This window comes from Corylus avellana, chromosome 1 (genome assembly GCF_965113065.1).
Source record: "Corylus avellana chromosome 1, dhCorAvel1.hap1.2, whole genome shotgun sequence".
Classification (NCBI taxonomy): Eukaryota; Viridiplantae; Streptophyta; class Magnoliopsida; order Fagales; family Betulaceae; genus Corylus; species Corylus avellana.
The window spans coordinates 14,977,277-14,995,519 of NC_142490.1; the positions used below are offsets into that span (position 1 = coordinate 14,977,277).

General features: G+C 38.3%; 1 protein-coding gene and 1 pseudogene across 1 annotated transcript; both read left to right on the top strand.

The window, feature by feature from the left end:
* The first annotated feature begins 1,876 nt into the window (after positions 1–1,876).
* Positions 1,877–13,933, top strand: LOC132169181 (GDSL esterase/lipase At1g09390-like; annotated as a pseudogene).
* Positions 13,934–14,637: 704 nt separating this feature from the next.
* On the top strand, positions 14,638–16,872 carry LOC132170826 (GDSL-like Lipase/Acylhydrolase superfamily protein). Its single transcript, XM_059581944.2, has 5 exons — positions 14,638–14,884; positions 15,492–15,677; positions 15,927–16,090; positions 16,257–16,527; positions 16,637–16,872. Exons 1-5 carry the CDS (start codon positions 14,638–14,640, stop codon positions 16,870–16,872), a joined length of 1,104 nt encoding a protein of 367 aa, XP_059437927.2.
* The last annotated feature ends 1,371 nt before the right edge of the window (positions 16,873–18,243 follow it).

Consider the following 18,243-nt stretch of genomic DNA (forward strand, 5'->3'; position numbering starts at 1 on the left):
ATAATATTATTTACTTCTTTTACAAATAAATAAATAAAAATTCAAAAATCTTTTCATCTTTTTATTCCATCAAATAATTTTTATTTGGGGTTCAGCGGAACAGAAACACAAACTCTTCTAGTAAAAATTATAATTAGTTGAATTGATATAATGAATAATTAGTTAAGAAAAATGTTAAGGGTTCTAAATTTTTTACTAAGTGATGGGTATCTTATTCATTGGTATCCGTGGTATTTCTCTTGATTAATTGTGTTGATTTTTTTTTCTTCTAATAAATAAATTTCACATCATTTTAATATTCATGTCTTAGTAAAAGATTTGATATCCTTATCATTTTTTGTTAGTTATTGGACGTTCTATCTTAAAAGATATGCACTCGAATCTTTGCTGGTTGTTTGAGTTGTAGCTTGTCAGACTTTTTGAACTCTTTGGTGGATTGTTATTAGTTAGACCCTCCAATAATTCCATTTCCCTTGATCTACGTCTTGATTCTGGCAACTAAAACTTAATCTTTTTATGGTTAAGTTGGACGAGCACACAAACTCTTTTAGTAAAAACTATAATTAGTTGAGCGAATAAGTTATTTGATGTTATATCTTACAAATAGTGCACTCAGATCCTTATTGGTTGTCTAGGTTGTGGGCCATCAAACCTTTTAGGCTTTTCGGTAGCTGGTCATAGGGAAGCCTATCGGTAGCTAGGCCCTCCAATAGTTTTCTAATTCCTTTGAACGATTGTATTGATGGTCGTTCATAATATTTTTCTCTATAAGGCGGTCGGTAATTGGGCTCTCCAATTAAGGGGATATATATATATAATGTATGTTCTAACTTAATTTAAACAAAGACATCATAATATATCATGCAAAAGTTACTCAACCCCAAAGTAAATGAATAAAGTTTTCCTCATCTAATTTATTAAATTAATATTTATTGTTAGATGATATAATTCTAGCGTACATGCCGTTGTCATTGCAAGCAAATGTATTCCACTATTCTTTATTATTTTCTAAATTTATATAAGACCTATACCGAAATTGACCCTTCGAAACATCTTACAACACAAAATCATTTTGGAGAAAGTTAAAGGCTGTTTGCCTGTTTGTTTGAGCTTGTAACTCTTGGAGTAAAAAACTTATATTAACCAAGATTTCCACCTTTAACTTATTCATGCTCATACATTAACGTTGCATTGTCCCCTCATAAATTTACTAATTGTTGATTCGGCATTATTTTTTTTTTTTATTATTATTATTATTTTTTTCAGGATGTAAGTTATGGTGTCACACGTCTCAAATATGGATTTTCTAAATTTCAAAAACCCATTAGAGATGTTTTGAGTTTGTATCGAGTATGAATTTTGTGGAAAAAAAGAAGAGGGTAATAAAATTTTTTTGATTTTTTTTTTTTTTTTTTTCATTTAACATAATCCTAAATTTGCATATGAATTTGTACTAAAAACAAAAACAAGAACAAATTTACTTCCAAACAAGGCTTCGATTTATGTTTTGTGCGCACAATACAGAGAACATAAGCCTTTTATGTAATGACCATTGGTCAAGCATCACATTTTGGACATCTAACCTCCCTTAATTATTTATTTGTTATTATTTTTCCAAAGCTACAAAAGAGCCCCGACCCTTGAGTAATTACTACATATTCTAAATTTTTCTTAACAATGGTTAGTTGTTACTTATTAGTAAACCTAATAAAAATAAATAAGAAACGTATCACAAAGGCGTCATAGGTGGAGACGGGCAATATTTTAGTAGGTAAATTAACGCATCGGATGGCGAAAGAATCGTCCTATGCCCTCAAGGATAGATTATTAAGAGCCAGACTTAGCATTGATCAGGTATTCACTTCTAAGTAAGAAAATGGTTGCAAAAGAAGGGAGGCTTCTTCTTTTTCCACTCCAAATAGTTTTTATAGTACTTGTGTCTTTCTCTCCTCCCCTCCTTGTTCATTCTAAATGCAAAATAAATCCAGTAACCTTCAACTTTGGTGACTCTAGCTAATTCTGATTCTGGTGGTTTTGCTGCGGGACTTGGACACGATTTTGGTCCTCCCAATGGACGTACCTAGTTCCATCACCCATCAGGTCGATTATGCGATGGACGGTTGATAATTGATTTCCTTTGTAAGTACTATATGCTTTCTTTTATCTCTACAACAAGTAAATATTATTTATGTTGTTGGGGATAAAATCCACTATGGGTCCCACTATCTCTCAACAACCCTACATTATCTCATAAGGTCCTACGTTATCTCAACTACCTCACATTATCTCCCCACTATTTCAAATGATTCTTCAATCATCTGAAGGGAGAAGATCAAGGAAGCAGTTACAGAGATAAAACCCTATAAAAGAGAACTCAAGACAGAGGTAAAAAGGGGGGATCGGTCATTATTTCTCAATACATTGCTAGCTCCAGCTACATTTTGACCCTATATACGACTGCTAACTTAAGCATCGGAGGGTCTACGGGGCCTTCCCCGTAGACCCCTTTGACGCTCTTATTATTTTGTAGGAGCCCGAAGGTCGTTGATTAAAGACACCTCGAAGAACGTGAAGATCACACCAAACGGAGACTGTTAGATCCAAAAAATGCTTCAACAGTTAAGATCAAGGAAGCAGTTACAGAGATAAAACCCTATAAAAGAGAACTCAAGACAGAGGTAAAAAGGGGGGATCGGTCATTATTTCTCAATACATTGCTAGCTCCAGCTACATTTTGACCCTATATACGACTGCTAACTTAAGCATCGGAGGGTCTACGGGGCCTTCCCCGTAGACCCCTTTGACGCTCTTATTATTTTGTAGGAGCCCGAAGGTCGTTGATTAAAGACACCTCGAAGAACGTGAAGATCACACCAAACGGAGACTGTTAGATCCAAAAAATGCTTCAACAGTTTGGCGCCGTCTGTGGGAACGACAACGTTCTTACAAAATCAAAATCCAGTATGGTGGTGATCATACGTTCGGGTGGTGATCATGCGTTCGGGCGATACATCAACCAACCAGAACTAGATCTGCACAGATCTATACTCATGGATCCCATGTCTAATCCATGGCGATCTGCGTGTACATATACCAAATCATGTTTGCTTTCGCCAGATTTACATTTATCCAACGGGTCTGCACAGATCTACAATCATGAATCTTAGATCCACTATGTTGCGATCTGCGTACTCCAAATCGGTGTTTTCTTTCGCCGGATTTAGAAAATAATTCTCCTACGTACGGATCTTATGCATGAGGTAGGCAAAAAGCGACAAATCTGCATTCACCGACACTGAATCAGATCCACCGCCTCAGTCAACTGCACAAGATAAGTTGTTCTTTTTTCTACTCATATTTGTCATAAACATATAAGTATATACAAATCTGACATAGAAGTAATTGAATAAGGTTGTATCTTGGTTTTGACGAAGGGGACCTTTCTTTAAAAGAAGCAAATATTATGTTGCTTCCTTATATGCTGTTATGTAGGCACTTCTAAGGAAAATCTGAAAAAACATGTGAGCCTATGCTTATCTAGGACCACGTGCTACCTAGCTTTTCTACTTTCTTTGTTTAAGGCAAGCCTGTAGAATAAAGTTTCTAATATTCAACATTTAGTGATTTAAATAGATGCTAAATTTTATGAGTATTATTAAACACATGAGTTGCTTCAACAATCCATAGAAACACAAGATTTATAAACAAAAAGACTGTGATTTCTCTGTTTATTTCCTCTTCACTTTTAATTTTACATGAAAGAGGTGGAAGAAATATGAAGGGAGGAAAGGAAGCAATCATTCCCCAAAAAACCCCAAGGGCAATTTCATAATTATTTGTGTACTAAGCCAAGTCAAAGAAAGAGATAGATTAAAGCTTGTATATGCATTGAGTTTATATGACTATGCAGGGAAAGAATCAGAGAAAAATTCTCAACTGGCAAGAGGCGTGGCTGTGTGCAAAACAAATCCATGCGAGGAGACTACTGTCACTGTAGTTGTAAAAAAGCAGAGAAAATATCTCTAGTAAAAAAAAAGAAAAGATGCTTTCATTGAGAGGCAAGAAGAAGGCACGGGCTCCCAGTTCCTCGCCGACGACACTGACCCTCGCATCAAGGTCACCAGACCTCGCCCCTCAAACTCGTCGCTGTTTGTAGACTCCGGCTCGAGCCCGCCGAACTTGACCCAAGATTCGCCGAGTATGCCAAGCTCGCCGAGACTGTCAAACTCACCGAACCTGCCTGCTAAGTCCGCCAAGCCTGCCAAGCTTCGCCGGACTGCCTCACTCAAAGTCGTCGGACCCCTCCTCAGAAATGGAAGTGAAGAGGATGAGCAAGCCCTCCAGCGCCAGCAGACATGGCGGCGAACTCCCTTCAGATTCCCGGCCTCACCTCGTTGGTGAACCAGCATCCCGGCAAGCTCCCTCCAGAGGCCTCGCTAGCTCCGACCTCGCCTTGTCACTGCCAGTGACCGAGCCTTACTCAGACTATGAGTCACCGAGCCCTCCTCGAACGCCCAGGCTCTTTTCGGCAAACTTGTCGCTTCGACGATCGCCAACCCACGAGCCCAGGCGTCTGCTCTCTCCGCAACAAACCAGGTTGCCGACCATGCCACCAAGTCTGATTCATCGCCATTTCGAGCCAGCCTCGGACAGTGAGTGGACCATGCCTCGTCGTTTAAGCGACCCAACCTCGGGCACCACCATAAGTGAGCCCAGCCGACCCATGCTTCGTACTCAGAGCTGACAGATGGTCGGGTTCATATGGTCGACCCAGCCTTAGGCACCATTGTTGGATGACCCAACCTTAGCTGAATGCAGGGCCATCGTGAGTCGGTCTTTTTCAACCTCAAAAATTCATAGGAAAAATCCAAAGAGAACTCCACGGGAATAATTCCGAGGATGGGTCATCCTGCAAAAATCCAAAATCCGATTTCGAGAGCTCGAGTCTGCAGAAATCCGAGACCCGAGTCTGCAGAAATCCGAGACCTGAGGTTGAAGAGAGCTGAGACCCGAGGCCTGAGAGAGCCGAGACCCGAGGCCTGAGAGAGCCGAGACCCGAGGCTGAAGAGAGCCGAGACCTGAGGCTCGAGAGAGCCGAGACCCGAGTCTGCAGAAATCCGAGACCCGAGTCTGCTGAGAGCCGAGACCTGAGGCTGAAAAGAGCCGAGACCTGAGGCTTAAGAGAGCCGAGACCTGAGGCCTGAGAAAGCCGAGACCCGAGTCTGCAAAAATCCGAGACCTGAGGTTGAAGAGAGCCGAGACCTGAGTCTCACCAGCCGAGACCCGAGACCCGAGGCTGAAAAGAGCCGAGGCCTGAGTCTCACCAGCCGAGACCTAAGGCTGTAGAGAGCCGAGACCTGAGTCTCACCAGCCGAGGCCTGAGGCTGAAGAGAGCCGAGGCCTGAGTCTCACCAGCCGAGACCCGAGGCCTGAGGCTGAAGAGAGCCGAGACCTGAGTCTCACCAGCCGAGGCCTGAGGCTGAAGAGAGCCGAGGCCTGAGTCTCACCAGCCGAAACCCGAGGGCTGAGTCTGCAGAAAGCTGAGACTCGAGGCTTAAGGCTGAAGAGAGCCGAGACCTGAGTCTGCAGAGAGCTGAGACCTGAGGCCTAAGGCTGAAGAGAGCCGAGACTTGAGTCTGCAAAGAGCCGAGACCCGAGGCCTGAGACTGAAGAGACCCGAGGCCCGAGTCCGCTGAATTACCAGGTGTGCCGAGTCACAAAGCTTCTAAGCTTTGTCGAGACTGCAGAGCCTGCCTCGGACGGTCTGAAGATGACGACATTCTTATGTCGCAAAGAAAAAGTGGATGTGGCTGTTGATGAAGTTGTCTCACGGGTGATGTCCATGGTTCAGTCTCCAGAGGCTCGCCAGCAATACCATCGTCTGCTTGAAAGATACTGCCAAGCTAAGTTAAGGAGAGTATGATAGAATCAGCATTATTGCATGACATGATGCACCTGACTGACTCCCCTCAAGCTTGCCGATCCACGCGAATGGCCGCCGACTCACCTTAAGATGAGTGGTGAAACGGTCCTGAATTAAATTTACGGGCTCAAGCAAATGGGCTTGCAATGTTATTACGGGGGGTCACGATCTCCAGCATGTGAGTCCTAAAACTCGGGTAGCGAGCCTAGCAAGCTCAGACATTTCACAGTGGCCAACCTCTCAGTCTGTGCCGATCACCACTTCAGGTTCGCCGGACACCAAGTCTTGCCAAGTCTGACCTTCGGCAAAACAACCTCGGGTCGCCAACCTAAACTCAGGTTCACCGACCCTTCTTCTCGGATTTATAATTATCAATTATATTTTGCTTGGATGCATGCACTTGTTCTCATTTTATGCAGAAAAAATCCAAGAGTCCGAGAATTAAACTCCTAGACAAATTCCGAGAGTCCAAAAAGTCAAATTCCCGAGGATGGGTCATCCTGCAAAATTCTGAGGAAGAATCCCGAGAGTCATAACTCAGGGAAAACTTCCGAGGAAAAATCTCAAGAGACGACTCTTAAGGGAAAAATTCCGAGGAAGAATCCCGAGAGTCACAACTCCGAGGGAACAATTCCGAGGAAAAAATCCCAAGAGCCAACTACTTTGAGAGCACCAAGTCCTTAGCTTCAAGGAACCAAAATGAAAATAATTTTCTAGGTTTATTAATGCTCAATTCGCAATTATATTGCTTGGATGCATGCACTTGCTTGGTGTCTTTCTCCTTTTGTGCAGAAAAAACTTAGACCGAAATTCCTAGACAAACTCATATATTTTTCGAAGAAAATTCCAAGAGTCCGTGGATGAATTTTCGAGAGATTTCCGAGTCAAAAATCTGAGAAGCAAAAAATCTAAGGAGTAAATTTCCTAAGGAGAAATATTTTGAGGATCACTCCACCTCCCGAGGCACGAGTATCACTCCGCCTCCCAAAGAAGCCTCGCCTTGCCAGATAAGTCTCTGTGAACTTATTTTATTTAGTTGTATGTGATTTTTTTAGCCAACTGTGAAAAAGCATGTTCACTTCTTGCATAGGTTTCACGTGTAAAAAAAAAAAAAAAAAAAAAAAAAAAAGAAGCATATCTCTTTATGCCTAATTTGCCTTTTTGCAAGCTTTGTTTAAAAGCAAAAGCTCATTGACCTCATCAGGTTGATGACTACGGGATTCGTAAAAAGAAGATTCCTTCTGCATTTAAAACCAAAAACAATATTTCTTTTTACATCAATTGCCATAAATAAGTATACGTATATTTATAATTGTTAAATGCTTTTGTCGTTTACCAGAATCAAAGCACAATTTACAATTCTAAATACATATGCTTGTGGCTCTTGATGAAAAGACAATAATACAAGAATGTCTCTATTGAAGATGTGTTTTAATGCATTAAAATAAATACATGCCTGATTAGAATAATTCTAAATTTTGGTCTTGGTGAAAGCCAATGGCAATTCAAAAATCATTGGGTATCTAATATGTCCTTTTGTGAGAGGCATGCTCCTCTCGTGAGAACAACTTTGTCATATTTTAGCTTTAATAGCATTCTACACCCTTAGTTTTGATTTCCTTGGATTATGGTTGCTTGGGCTTGATAATAGTCAACTGTGTTTCATACACCGTAAGAAGGCATGCTGTTACTCGATTTTAGTGCAACATGCTCTATATTCTTCTTTCAATTTTGTGCAGTGAATAATAGAGAGGAAAAAGTGCACAATGTGGCTTATAGTACAAAAGCACTTCATTCCATCCCGAGATGACACAAACCTGAAATCTGAGCAGTATAAAGCAGATTCGATGCCTCTACTCAAGCCCAACAGAGTATAGCACCCAACCTTCTGAAACAAACTCAACCGAGTAACTCATTTCAGAGAAGCAGATATACTCTCGGGCTCCCAAGAACAAGCCCTCCTCAAAGCCACCGGCGCTGACCCCTCTTTGGCACCGACGGCTATCCACACTCGGTGACTTCTCGGATCACCGAGAAGTAAAGAAACACATTTGATAGATACCAGTAAACAACATCTGAGATAAGTGTGTTTGTCGTTTTGTGCAGACCCCAAAACAAAACAATGGTTTAATGGTTAAACCCTTCTTGCACAAACCCATGTGGGTTCAAAGCAAAGAATGGCAAGAAGAAGTTGTCCATTTCGGTAGACATACTAACAGCTCAGCTCCAAGCTAACGCTCATTCTTCCAAGGCTTGTTATAAAAGCTTGCGTGAAGGCATGCCAAAAGTGGCTAGGCACAAAGATGAGCAAATGTCAGACAGGAAGTATCGGCTAGGGCAACTCCTATCCACTGAACTTATTACTCAATTTAAGTGTCTCTTCACTGATGCCACTCCTGCCACATAGAATGGGGGGTACATATTCTATTTTTATACTATATGCATCTTATAACCAAATACATGCAGGAAAAGTTTCATGTATGAGGAGTTTGTTCCTGAGCTGCCATTAAATGGCTGCCGACAAGACGCTGTGCCTACTAAAGCCTTGAGCCCCGAGCACACCATGGAGTTCCATCCCAAGATGCAAAGAAACTGGGCTTCCTAATTGCTCTAAATATTGAGCTTATGAAAACCCATTTCACAATTTATGGGGTATCATGGTGGACAAAGGAAGCTCATTTCCAAGAAGCGGAACTTGCTTTTGGTGGCTTACAAGAACATGATCAAAGAGCATATAGTTTCATACGGCCGAGCATCACTCCGCCTCATACGGCCGAGCATCGCTTCGCCAAGGCCAAGCTTCGCTGAGCTTCACCGCTCCTTGCTAAGTCCATGATCGCCTCACCCTCGCTCACTATCGCCGGATCTTGCCGAAAGTTCACGTGATCTCGAGATTTTCTAGGAATCCAAACAAAAGGATCCCGAGAGTCACATATCCAAGAATGGGGAGTATCTAGTTTGAAGATCATCTCTGAAATTTGAAGAAACGGCTTGGTAAGCGCAAATGAGGCAGTCATCCCAACCAGGGTTGGATCAAGAAGCGTTTCAACTCAAGTGCAATAATGAAAGCCTCAAGCTATTCCTTGACATGCTGTAGGAGAAGCGGGACTAGCCCCAAGAAACCATGGCAACATAACAGGAGTGAGCGGCTCGACACTTCAATCAAAAGAGGCTCCTCGGTGGAACATAGCCGAGAGACATTCCCCGAGAACAACTCGGTGAGATACTCGAGGCACTTTTTCGAGGACGTTTGCAAGGAACACAATCGAAGAGACTATAACTCATTCTCTTTTGAGAAAAACAACCGAAGTTTTCCCGAGTCAAAAGGGAAGTACATCCGAAGTTTTCCCGAGTCTAAAGGAGACACTGCCAAAAAACTTTCCGGAGATCAAACTCGGGAAACATAACCAAGGCACCTTTCTAAGTTTAACCTGTCAAGAACGTAAATCCTTCAAAGAAGGTGTGTTCGAAAAAGGTTAAATAACTAACCTGTAAAGAACGTAAATCCTTCAAAGAAGGAGTGTTCGAAAAAGGTTAAACAAATAACCTATCAAGAGCGTAAATCCTGCAAAGAAGGTGTGTTCGAAAAAGGTTAAACATTTCCTAAGGCCTAGTACTTAGCCAAAAACACTCTACTGAGCAATCACAGGTAATTCATAAATTACTGTCGAGATTGCTAGGATTGATGCATAAATAATATCTTTGCAAGCAAATGAAATGACTAGCAGTTTGATCAACCCAAAAAGTCCTATTATTCCAAGTATATAATTACAAAACAGAAGGGCCAGCTTCGGGAGCTCCAGGGCTTCGGTCGCAAATACGCATAAGATTCCCGATGCCCGACCAACTGGACAAGTCAGCCATGGGAATCGGGGGGTAACTGTTGGGGATAAAATCCACTATGGGTCCCACTATCTCTCAACAACCCTACATTATCTCATAAGGTCCTACGTTATCTCAACTACCTCACATTATCTCCCCACTATTTCAAATGATTCTTCAATCATCTGAAGGGAGAAGATCAAGGAAGCAGTTACAGAGATAAAACCCTATAAAAGAGAACTCAAGACAGAGGTAAAAAGGGGGGATCGGTCATTATTTCTCAATACATTGCTAGCTCCAGCTACATTTTGACCCTATATACGACTGCTAACTTAAGCATCGGAGGGTCTACGGGGCCTTCCCCGTAGACCCCTTTGACGCTCTTATTATTTTGTAGGAGCCCGAAGGTCGTTGATTAAAGACACCTCGAAGAACGTGAAGATCACACCAAACGGAGACTGTTAGATCCAAAAAATGCTTCAACATATGTTACACCAAAAAAATAAAAAGAAGATTTATGTGGAGAAGTCTAAGCACCATGTTGAGTTTGGGTTTGGCTTAGGTTTAGTTTCATTTGGAACTGAATTCTTTGAGACTGCAACCTATAACAAGACACAAAAGATACATGTCTCAATCTGAAACTGAACTTAAGCCGAATCCATTGAGTTCTAAGTTCGGGTTTGGCTTAGGTCAAGTTTTAGTTGAAACTGGGACATGCGTCATGTTCTTATAACAAGACACAAGAGAGACATGTCCGAGTTCCAACAAGTTGAAATTGGACTCAAAGTTTGGGTTTGACTTAAGTCCAGTTTTAGTTGGAATTTGATCAGTTGAAATGGGAATATCCTATAACAAGACACAAAGAACACATGCCTCAATCCCAATGAATTGAAACTAAACTCAAATAGAATCTAATGAGTTCTAATTTATGAATCCATGTAAGCGTTCATTTTTTTTTTTTTTTTTGGGCATCAAAGTAGTTAATTTGCTTGTTTTACAGGTGTAAGTTTGAAAATTGGTTATTTGACCCCATACCTAGAATCCCTGAGGCCAAATTTCACAAATGGAGCTAACTTTGCTTTAAGTGGTTCAGCTGCTCTATCTGAATTGATTCCTTTCAGCTTGAATGTTGAAGTTCTTCAGTTTCTTCGTTTTCGAGCTCACTCCTTAGAGCTAATATCAAAAGGTAATTTTTCAAGTTCATTTGTGCCCTCCAATAGAAGTAGGCTACAAAGAACCTAGTTTATGCCAGATCCTTATATAAAATTTTCTCTTAGAATCCAAGTTTTCTTCGTACTCATAAAATTTTAATTAATCAAGTCTTCAATTTTTCTTTTTTTTAAAAAAAAAGAAAAAAAATTATATTTACATCATTCTATTGTTAGCACATAAAATAATAATATACTAGAATACGCAAGTCATATTTGCTCAAATGAAATCGAAAACCTCAACAATAGAATATTACCTTAATTATAATGAAATTCATTCTTCACTTAGATAAACATCTTTTTGAGTTAATTGGAGACTTGATTATAACTTTTTTAAAATTCAAAAACCAAATTAAAATTTCATGTATTTTTCAGGGACCAAGATAGAGATTTCTCTTTCAGTTTTAAATGAATTAATGGAAATGCCTAATGCAAAATCTTCATTTAGGTCACAAAGGTTTTGTTAACGAGGAGGAATTCAAGAATGCACTTTACATGATTGACATGGGACAAAATGATATTGCCGGTTCATTTTTTTATTTCTCTTATGAACAAGTTATCCAAAGAATTCCCTCCTTCATCAACCAAATAAAGAATGCTATACGGGTAAGTTGAGTTTTCACATTTTCTTATGCTATTAATTTGTCTCACCTTAAAAATATTTTTTGTCGGAAAATATGTTTTTCAGCTATATATATATATATATATATATATATATATATATATATATATATATTAAAAAAGTTACTATTTTATGTTATTTATTTATAACCCTAAAAATGGTTCGAAAAACATTATTCGGGGCCAAATATTTCTTATATTTGATATAATCTGAGAAGCTGCAAGAAAAAGAAAAAGAAAAAGAAAAAAAAAAAAAAAAAAAAAAAAGGTGGGGCGAAGAGGTGATGTGGAGAAAGAGAGTGTGAGAATTGAGATCCAGTGCAACTGCTTGCTCATATTGCTTGTAATTTGGGTAGGCAGTTATGAAAAGGCCCTTGTAAGGCACACCTGCCCGAGCAGGTGTTCAAGCATGTAAGCCCCATAAGGAACCCTATCACAATTGCTTACTTGGGTTGTGGGAGAGCAACGAAAAATGGTTTATGCAAATGAGAAGCGTAAACCGTTTTACACCTCATAAAGATTATTTTCTTTGGTGAATTGAAAAACATTTTGAGGTTGCTCAATATTTATGAGGTGTCAAATACACAAAATAGGAAAAACCTTTTCTAGGAAATATTTTACAGCGAAACAAAAATGGCCAATTGGGTTCAAGAAATTTCCTTCAACTTTAATTTATTAAGCTGACAAGTTTCAAGGACTCATATTATTAAAAATTGACATGTGTCTAAGGACACATGTGATCGGTTTTATAGACTTCATGTCCAATTAAAAATCATATGTTCTAAGAACATGTCAATTTAATAATAGTTCGAGTTTGAAAAATTATTTCAACCCAATCTAAAAGAAAACTTTGTCCTTTGATTGAAATTCTCAAACCACGTGTTGTGTTATTTCTTGTGAATCCAAATATAGTTTATATACCAAAATGGTGGGATGAATTTCTGGGTGCACAACACTGGGCCACTTGGTTGTCTTCCCCAACAACTTGCAATGAGAGGCACAAATTCTAGTGATTTTGATAACCATGGATGCCTTGAGTTTCTGAAATGCTGCAAAAGCATTCAACATACAATTGCAAACTCTGTGTGAAGACCTCAGATCTGAAATGAAGAATGCCATAATTGTCTACGTTGATATTTATGCCATCAAATACAATCTCATCAATGGCAATTCTGCTGATTATGGTATGATGATATACAACTCATTCTCTTTGGACAAAGTTTTCCTATTACATCTCTTTTATTAAATTGACACCTGTCTTTAGAGTATGTGATATATTTATGAAAAAACTTGACTAAGTTATACTCCCTCTAAACTTCAAGCATATTTCAATATCTTCCCTAAACTTTAAAATTTTTTACGGTGGAATTCTGATCTTTCAACTACTTTCAATCGCCCTTACCATTTAGTTGTTTTCATTAACTTAAACGGCTATCATAATAATATATGTTCTATGAACACAAATTTTCTACAAGATAGCCTTTAAAAGTGACATGTGAGAAAAACTTTTTTTTTTTTTTTTTTGAATGCTTCTTTGTATTCTAGCGTTCATCTCTGTTGAATTAGCATGCTCCATTCACCCTTAAATAAGAAAAGGAAAAAAAAAAAAAAAAATCTTTTTTTTAATAGCTTACATGCTTTTTTAATAGCTTAAAAAATACATCTCTTTTTCAAGTTGATTTGTATGAGTTTCTTACAATCTAGGAAATTTATGTCTCGGTTCTACCCCATAAATGTTTAAAAGTAAAATTATGCCTCTAGTTGGGGGGGGGGGGGGGGGGGGGGGGGGGTTGGGGGTTTAAAGGGAGATTTTTGCCATTTTTGTTTTCTTTGTTAGAATTTAACGAAAATCTTAACCGGTGTGATAATTGAAAGGCGCTGAAAGATTAGAACCCCACATTACAAATTTTTGAAGTTTAGAGGACATGAAAAACTACTTAGTAATTTAAAAGGGTAAGTGAAGTTTTCCTTATATTTATTAAAAAAATACATACGAGAATCGCATACTCTAAAGTCATATAGTTATTTAATAGACGGGGTTGTAAAAATTTTCAACAATTTAATTTAAAAGAAAACTTTGTCCATCATGTTATACATTATAAATTCGTTTCATGTTTATTTTGAAGGGTTTGAGAATCCGTTAATGGCATGTTATGGGTATGGAGGTCCACCCTACAATTATAATCCCAATATTACGTGCGGCCAAGCAGGTTTCAATGTCTGCATTGAAGAATTGAAGTACATAAGCTGGGATGGAGAGCACTACACAGAAGCTGCCAATGCAATCGTTGCATCTAAAATACTCTCTACTCATTACTCTACTCCTCCAATTGCCTTTACCTACTTTTGTAATCCCTAGCCAATTTGGGACTCCAAAATTTTCAATCCTAAATGTTATGCATAGTGAATGTGTCATATAATTAAGATGACAAGAAGAAGACACATTATCATGAATGTGTCATATAATTAAGGTTAAAATTGTTGAGTGCTATGTGTCAATATGAGTAGAAATTTACTATCATTCCATATTATTTTATGGGTCCAATTGGATTGTTGAAATTAACAATCACTCCATATTATTATGGGTTCAATTTTAGTTGAAATTGAACTCATTGGGATTGGGACGCACATTTCTTTGTATCCTGTTATGAAAAGCAAAGGAGTGAAAGCAGAGTGATTTAAAAAGCCAGAAGGCCATGTGAATATTGTCTACCCTGGGCCTGAAGGCTGGATTTATAAGCATAGTGCATTAAGACTAAACTCCCAGATAAGCATTGCCATGTGAATATTATAAGTTCTAATGCATGTGTTTCAAGGCACATGCCTAGTCACAGTTCCCAACAAAGAGGTCTTTTACAATATCTGCAATGTACACTTGGCCATAGGATTATATATAACTAGACAGAAAGTCAAAGCCAGCAAATTCATTGAATATATATATATATATGGGTCAAAATCTTTGCATAGCAGCATCTTGCTATACCATCTGCATTCTCAGCTTCTTAAAATGGATAGCAGTAAAGGGTATCCTGCTAAGTGAGTTTAGGGAGAAGAGAAAGAGAGATGGGTTACATGGAATTTTCCCAACATCTCAATTTGCTGGTATTGGTATTTGTCTCCCTTGGTATGTTTACAAGCTCAAAGTGCAGCCACATGAGGCCCATTTTAATCAACTTTGGTGATTCAAATTCAGACACTGGAGGGGTGCTGGCTGGCACTGGACTTCCAATTGGCCTTCCCCACGGTCTCACATTCTTCCACAGAGGCACCGGCCGGCTAGGCGACGGACGGCTTGTGATTGATTTCTTCTGTGAGTCCAGGTTTTCCCTTCACCTTAATGTCTGCAGAATGTAGATCATGCTTTTATTTGCTTTTCTTTTTGGCTGAGGCAAGCAACAACAGACATTAAACACTCTGAGCCCAACATCTTCAGGATGATAATCAACCAATGGATTCAGGAAGATAATCCTTCTGAACAAGTGCTATACAAGCCAGAAAGTCTTATCTCACATAGTTCTAATTTCGATTTATATAGAGATTCATTGTCTTGTCACATCATTATTGTTAAGGTTATCAAGCATAATAGCATATCACTTTGTAATCATACCATTTTCCCTCTTCTTATCTGTTTTTGATTGGAGTAATCCCCTGCTAAGTGCTTTTATGTGGCACTGATCATTATATTTCAACTTTCACAGCTAGCTGCAATATCAAAGATCAAGATAAATAAAATAAAATAAAATAAATACAAAAAAAAAAAAAAAAAAAAAAGGAAAAAAAGAAGAAGGCAACAAATGCAGGAAATTGAAAATTTGATACAAGTTTAATATATGCTACTGTAATTCTTCTATTCAATCTATCCTGATTTAACACCGAAAGCTACTATATATCTCAACTTATTATACTTAATTCTGCAGGTGAACACTTGAACCTGAGTTATTTGAGCCCATATTTGGATTCATTGGCACCAAATTTCACGAGTGGAGTAAACTTTGCAGTAGCTGGAGCAACCTTGCTCCCACAGTTTGTGCCTTTCGCACTAGATGTTCAAGTTCGCCAGTTCATTCGCTTCAAAAATCGCTCACTTGAACTTCTATCACTGGGTACACTCATTTCCTTTGAACCTTTAAGTGTGTGGTACTGCGATTTCGCCGATTAAAAGTGCGATTTTAAACCAAATCGCAAAAAATGTATTGCTTGAGAATGTGCAATTATAAAATTGCAATTAAAAAATGTTAAAAAGCATGATTGTAAAAGTTAAATTATTATTTTACCATACGCTTAACTGCGATTTTTCAAATCGTGTTTTCTATTGTTAACTCAATTGTTCTTACCAATGTTTTATCATGCAGGTTGGAGAAATTCATTTGGTGAAGATGGGTTCCGTAGTGCACTTTATATGATTGACATTGGACAGAATGATCTCTTGCTAGCCTTGTATGCATCAAACTTAACATATGCACCAGTTATCGAAAAGATCCCTTCATTTCTTGCAGAAGTCAAATTAGCCCTTCAAGTGAGTATGATATTGTTCGTTAGAATCTTAATCAAATGACTAAATCCATCATTTGCTATCTGTCCAAACTTTTACAACAGACAACTGATAATTTAACATAGTATCAGAATTATTAAAGATTTTGAGTTTGAACTATATATCCATAATCTTCTTTGTGTTGGTGTAGAATATATATCTATATGGTGGCAGAAAATTTTGGATACACAACACTGGACCATTGGGTTGTGCCCCAAAAGAACTTGCATTACATCCCCATAACAATACTGATCTCGATCAAATTGGATGCCTTCATGTCCATAATGATGTTGCAAAAGCTTTTAATGAAGGACTTCAAAAGGTCTGTAAAGAAATGAGATCGGTTTTTAAGGATGCAACCATTGTCTATGTAGACATATACAAGATCAAGTACAATCTCTTTGCCAAGTACAAAAAATATGGTAAGTATAATATCTTAGGCTTTAAAGATAGATGTCAGTTTAATAAACTAATTTCTCCCTTCTGACTGTATGATTTTGATCGAGCATATACATTTTATTATTCGTGTAGGTTTCGAGGATCCATTGATGGCTTGTTGTGGTTATGGTGGTCCTCCAAATAATTACAATGTAAAAGCAACATGCGGCCAGCCTGGTTACATCATCTGCAGAAATATATCAGAGTCCATAGTCTGGGATGGAGTTCACTACACAGAAGCTGCCAATCGTGCTGTTGCAACAAGTGTTTTATCTATGCATTATACCACACCACGAGTGCAGCTTGACCAATTTTGGGCAGCCAACTAAGTGGCTATCTCCATGAGTTCTTCTTCATCTTGCAAGATTTCAATATCCCATTGATTAGTGACAGAAATTGATCATGTTAAGTCTTTGTCTAAAGAGTAATGCTATGTTTCACATCCAATTTGGACGGGCTGCCGTGATTTGTTTTGTTTAAGATGGTTGATATGAAAAGCTACTTAAAATACATTACGTCAACCCGCGTGAAATGGGTGTGAAGAGTAGCATTACTCTTGTTTAAAAGTATGATGATATGAACCATAATTTGTTGTTGACTGGATCGTGTTTAGAGATTATAAAATTGGATGCTCCAACTTCCAACCATATTTGGTCATTCTAATTGGTGGGCTTCGCCATGTCAAGGGTCTGTTAATTGCTCCTCTCTTAATCTGAAAGAATCTTGAAAGTGATGGCTATTGAGTGCGATTATGAGATTTAATTAAAGTGAGTGGAATATTATGCCTATGGTTGGCTTGGAGCTACATTTCCCTATCTACCAAAAATGACAAAAATTGTTTTCCATCATTTTGCATTTTTTTTATTTTTTTAAGGAATGGCAACTCACCACATCCATAAAGCAAATCCCATACGTAGAATTTTTGTAATCCCATGATTCAAGGGAAATTTATTGTGTCACTCCTTTTTTTTTTAGAGGGAAACTTTTAGCCTTTCATTCGAATCATAACATGACAAATTTTTCAGCAATTACAATGTCATGAATAAATACAAGATAATCTTTCATTTAAACTTATTATAAGGATTGATTAATGGCAGCTTTCGCGAGACGGTGAGCTGCATAGTTCGCCTCACGGTTTACATGCCGCACATGCCACAAGTGAAAACGATTAAGCATGATCTTCGTATCTTCAATAAGACGCCCGTATCAACTCCAACAATGACTTTCATTTTGCAGAACCTACACCATTTTCAAAGCATCTCATTCAACTATAACACTTTGAAGCCCCAAGCCTTTGCACAATTCCACAACCTTCTAAGTTGCATAAACTTAAACTACTCTCGAATCATACATATTGTTATGGGTCTATGACCCGGTCGTATGATGGTTTAGTCCATTAGAATTAGGGTTTTGCTCACAAAGCATAACTCTTTTAAATAAGGTAAGTGACTATTGTCTCTTAGGAGAATAATAGATTTATTAGCCTTATTAGGAAAATAAGGAGACTTACTCATAAAACAACAGGAAATATGAGATTTGTCTCCAATTAGAATTTTATTTTTCATTTATATGTATTTCTATTTTTGTCATGTAATATTCTATATAAACCTAAAGAGTGATCAATAAAATATATGACAAGTTTAATATTCAACTCTAGTAGTAGTTTTGAGAGGTTTAGGGATCCTCGAACTACCCTAAAA

Bases quoted from the DNA above. Each gene is read 5' to 3' on its own strand.
- LOC132170826 (XM_059581944.2), top strand. From the start codon at position 14,638: ATGGGTTACATGGAATTTTCCCAACATCTCAATTTGCTGGTATTGGTA. The intron at 14,885-15,491 runs GTGAGTCCAGGT...TTAATTCTGCAG, and splicing joins GCTTGTGATTGATTTCTTCT to GTGAACACTTGAACCTGAGT. The intron at 16,091-16,256 runs GTGAGTATGATA...GTGTTGGTGTAG, and splicing joins AAGTCAAATTAGCCCTTCAA to AATATATATCTATATGGTGG.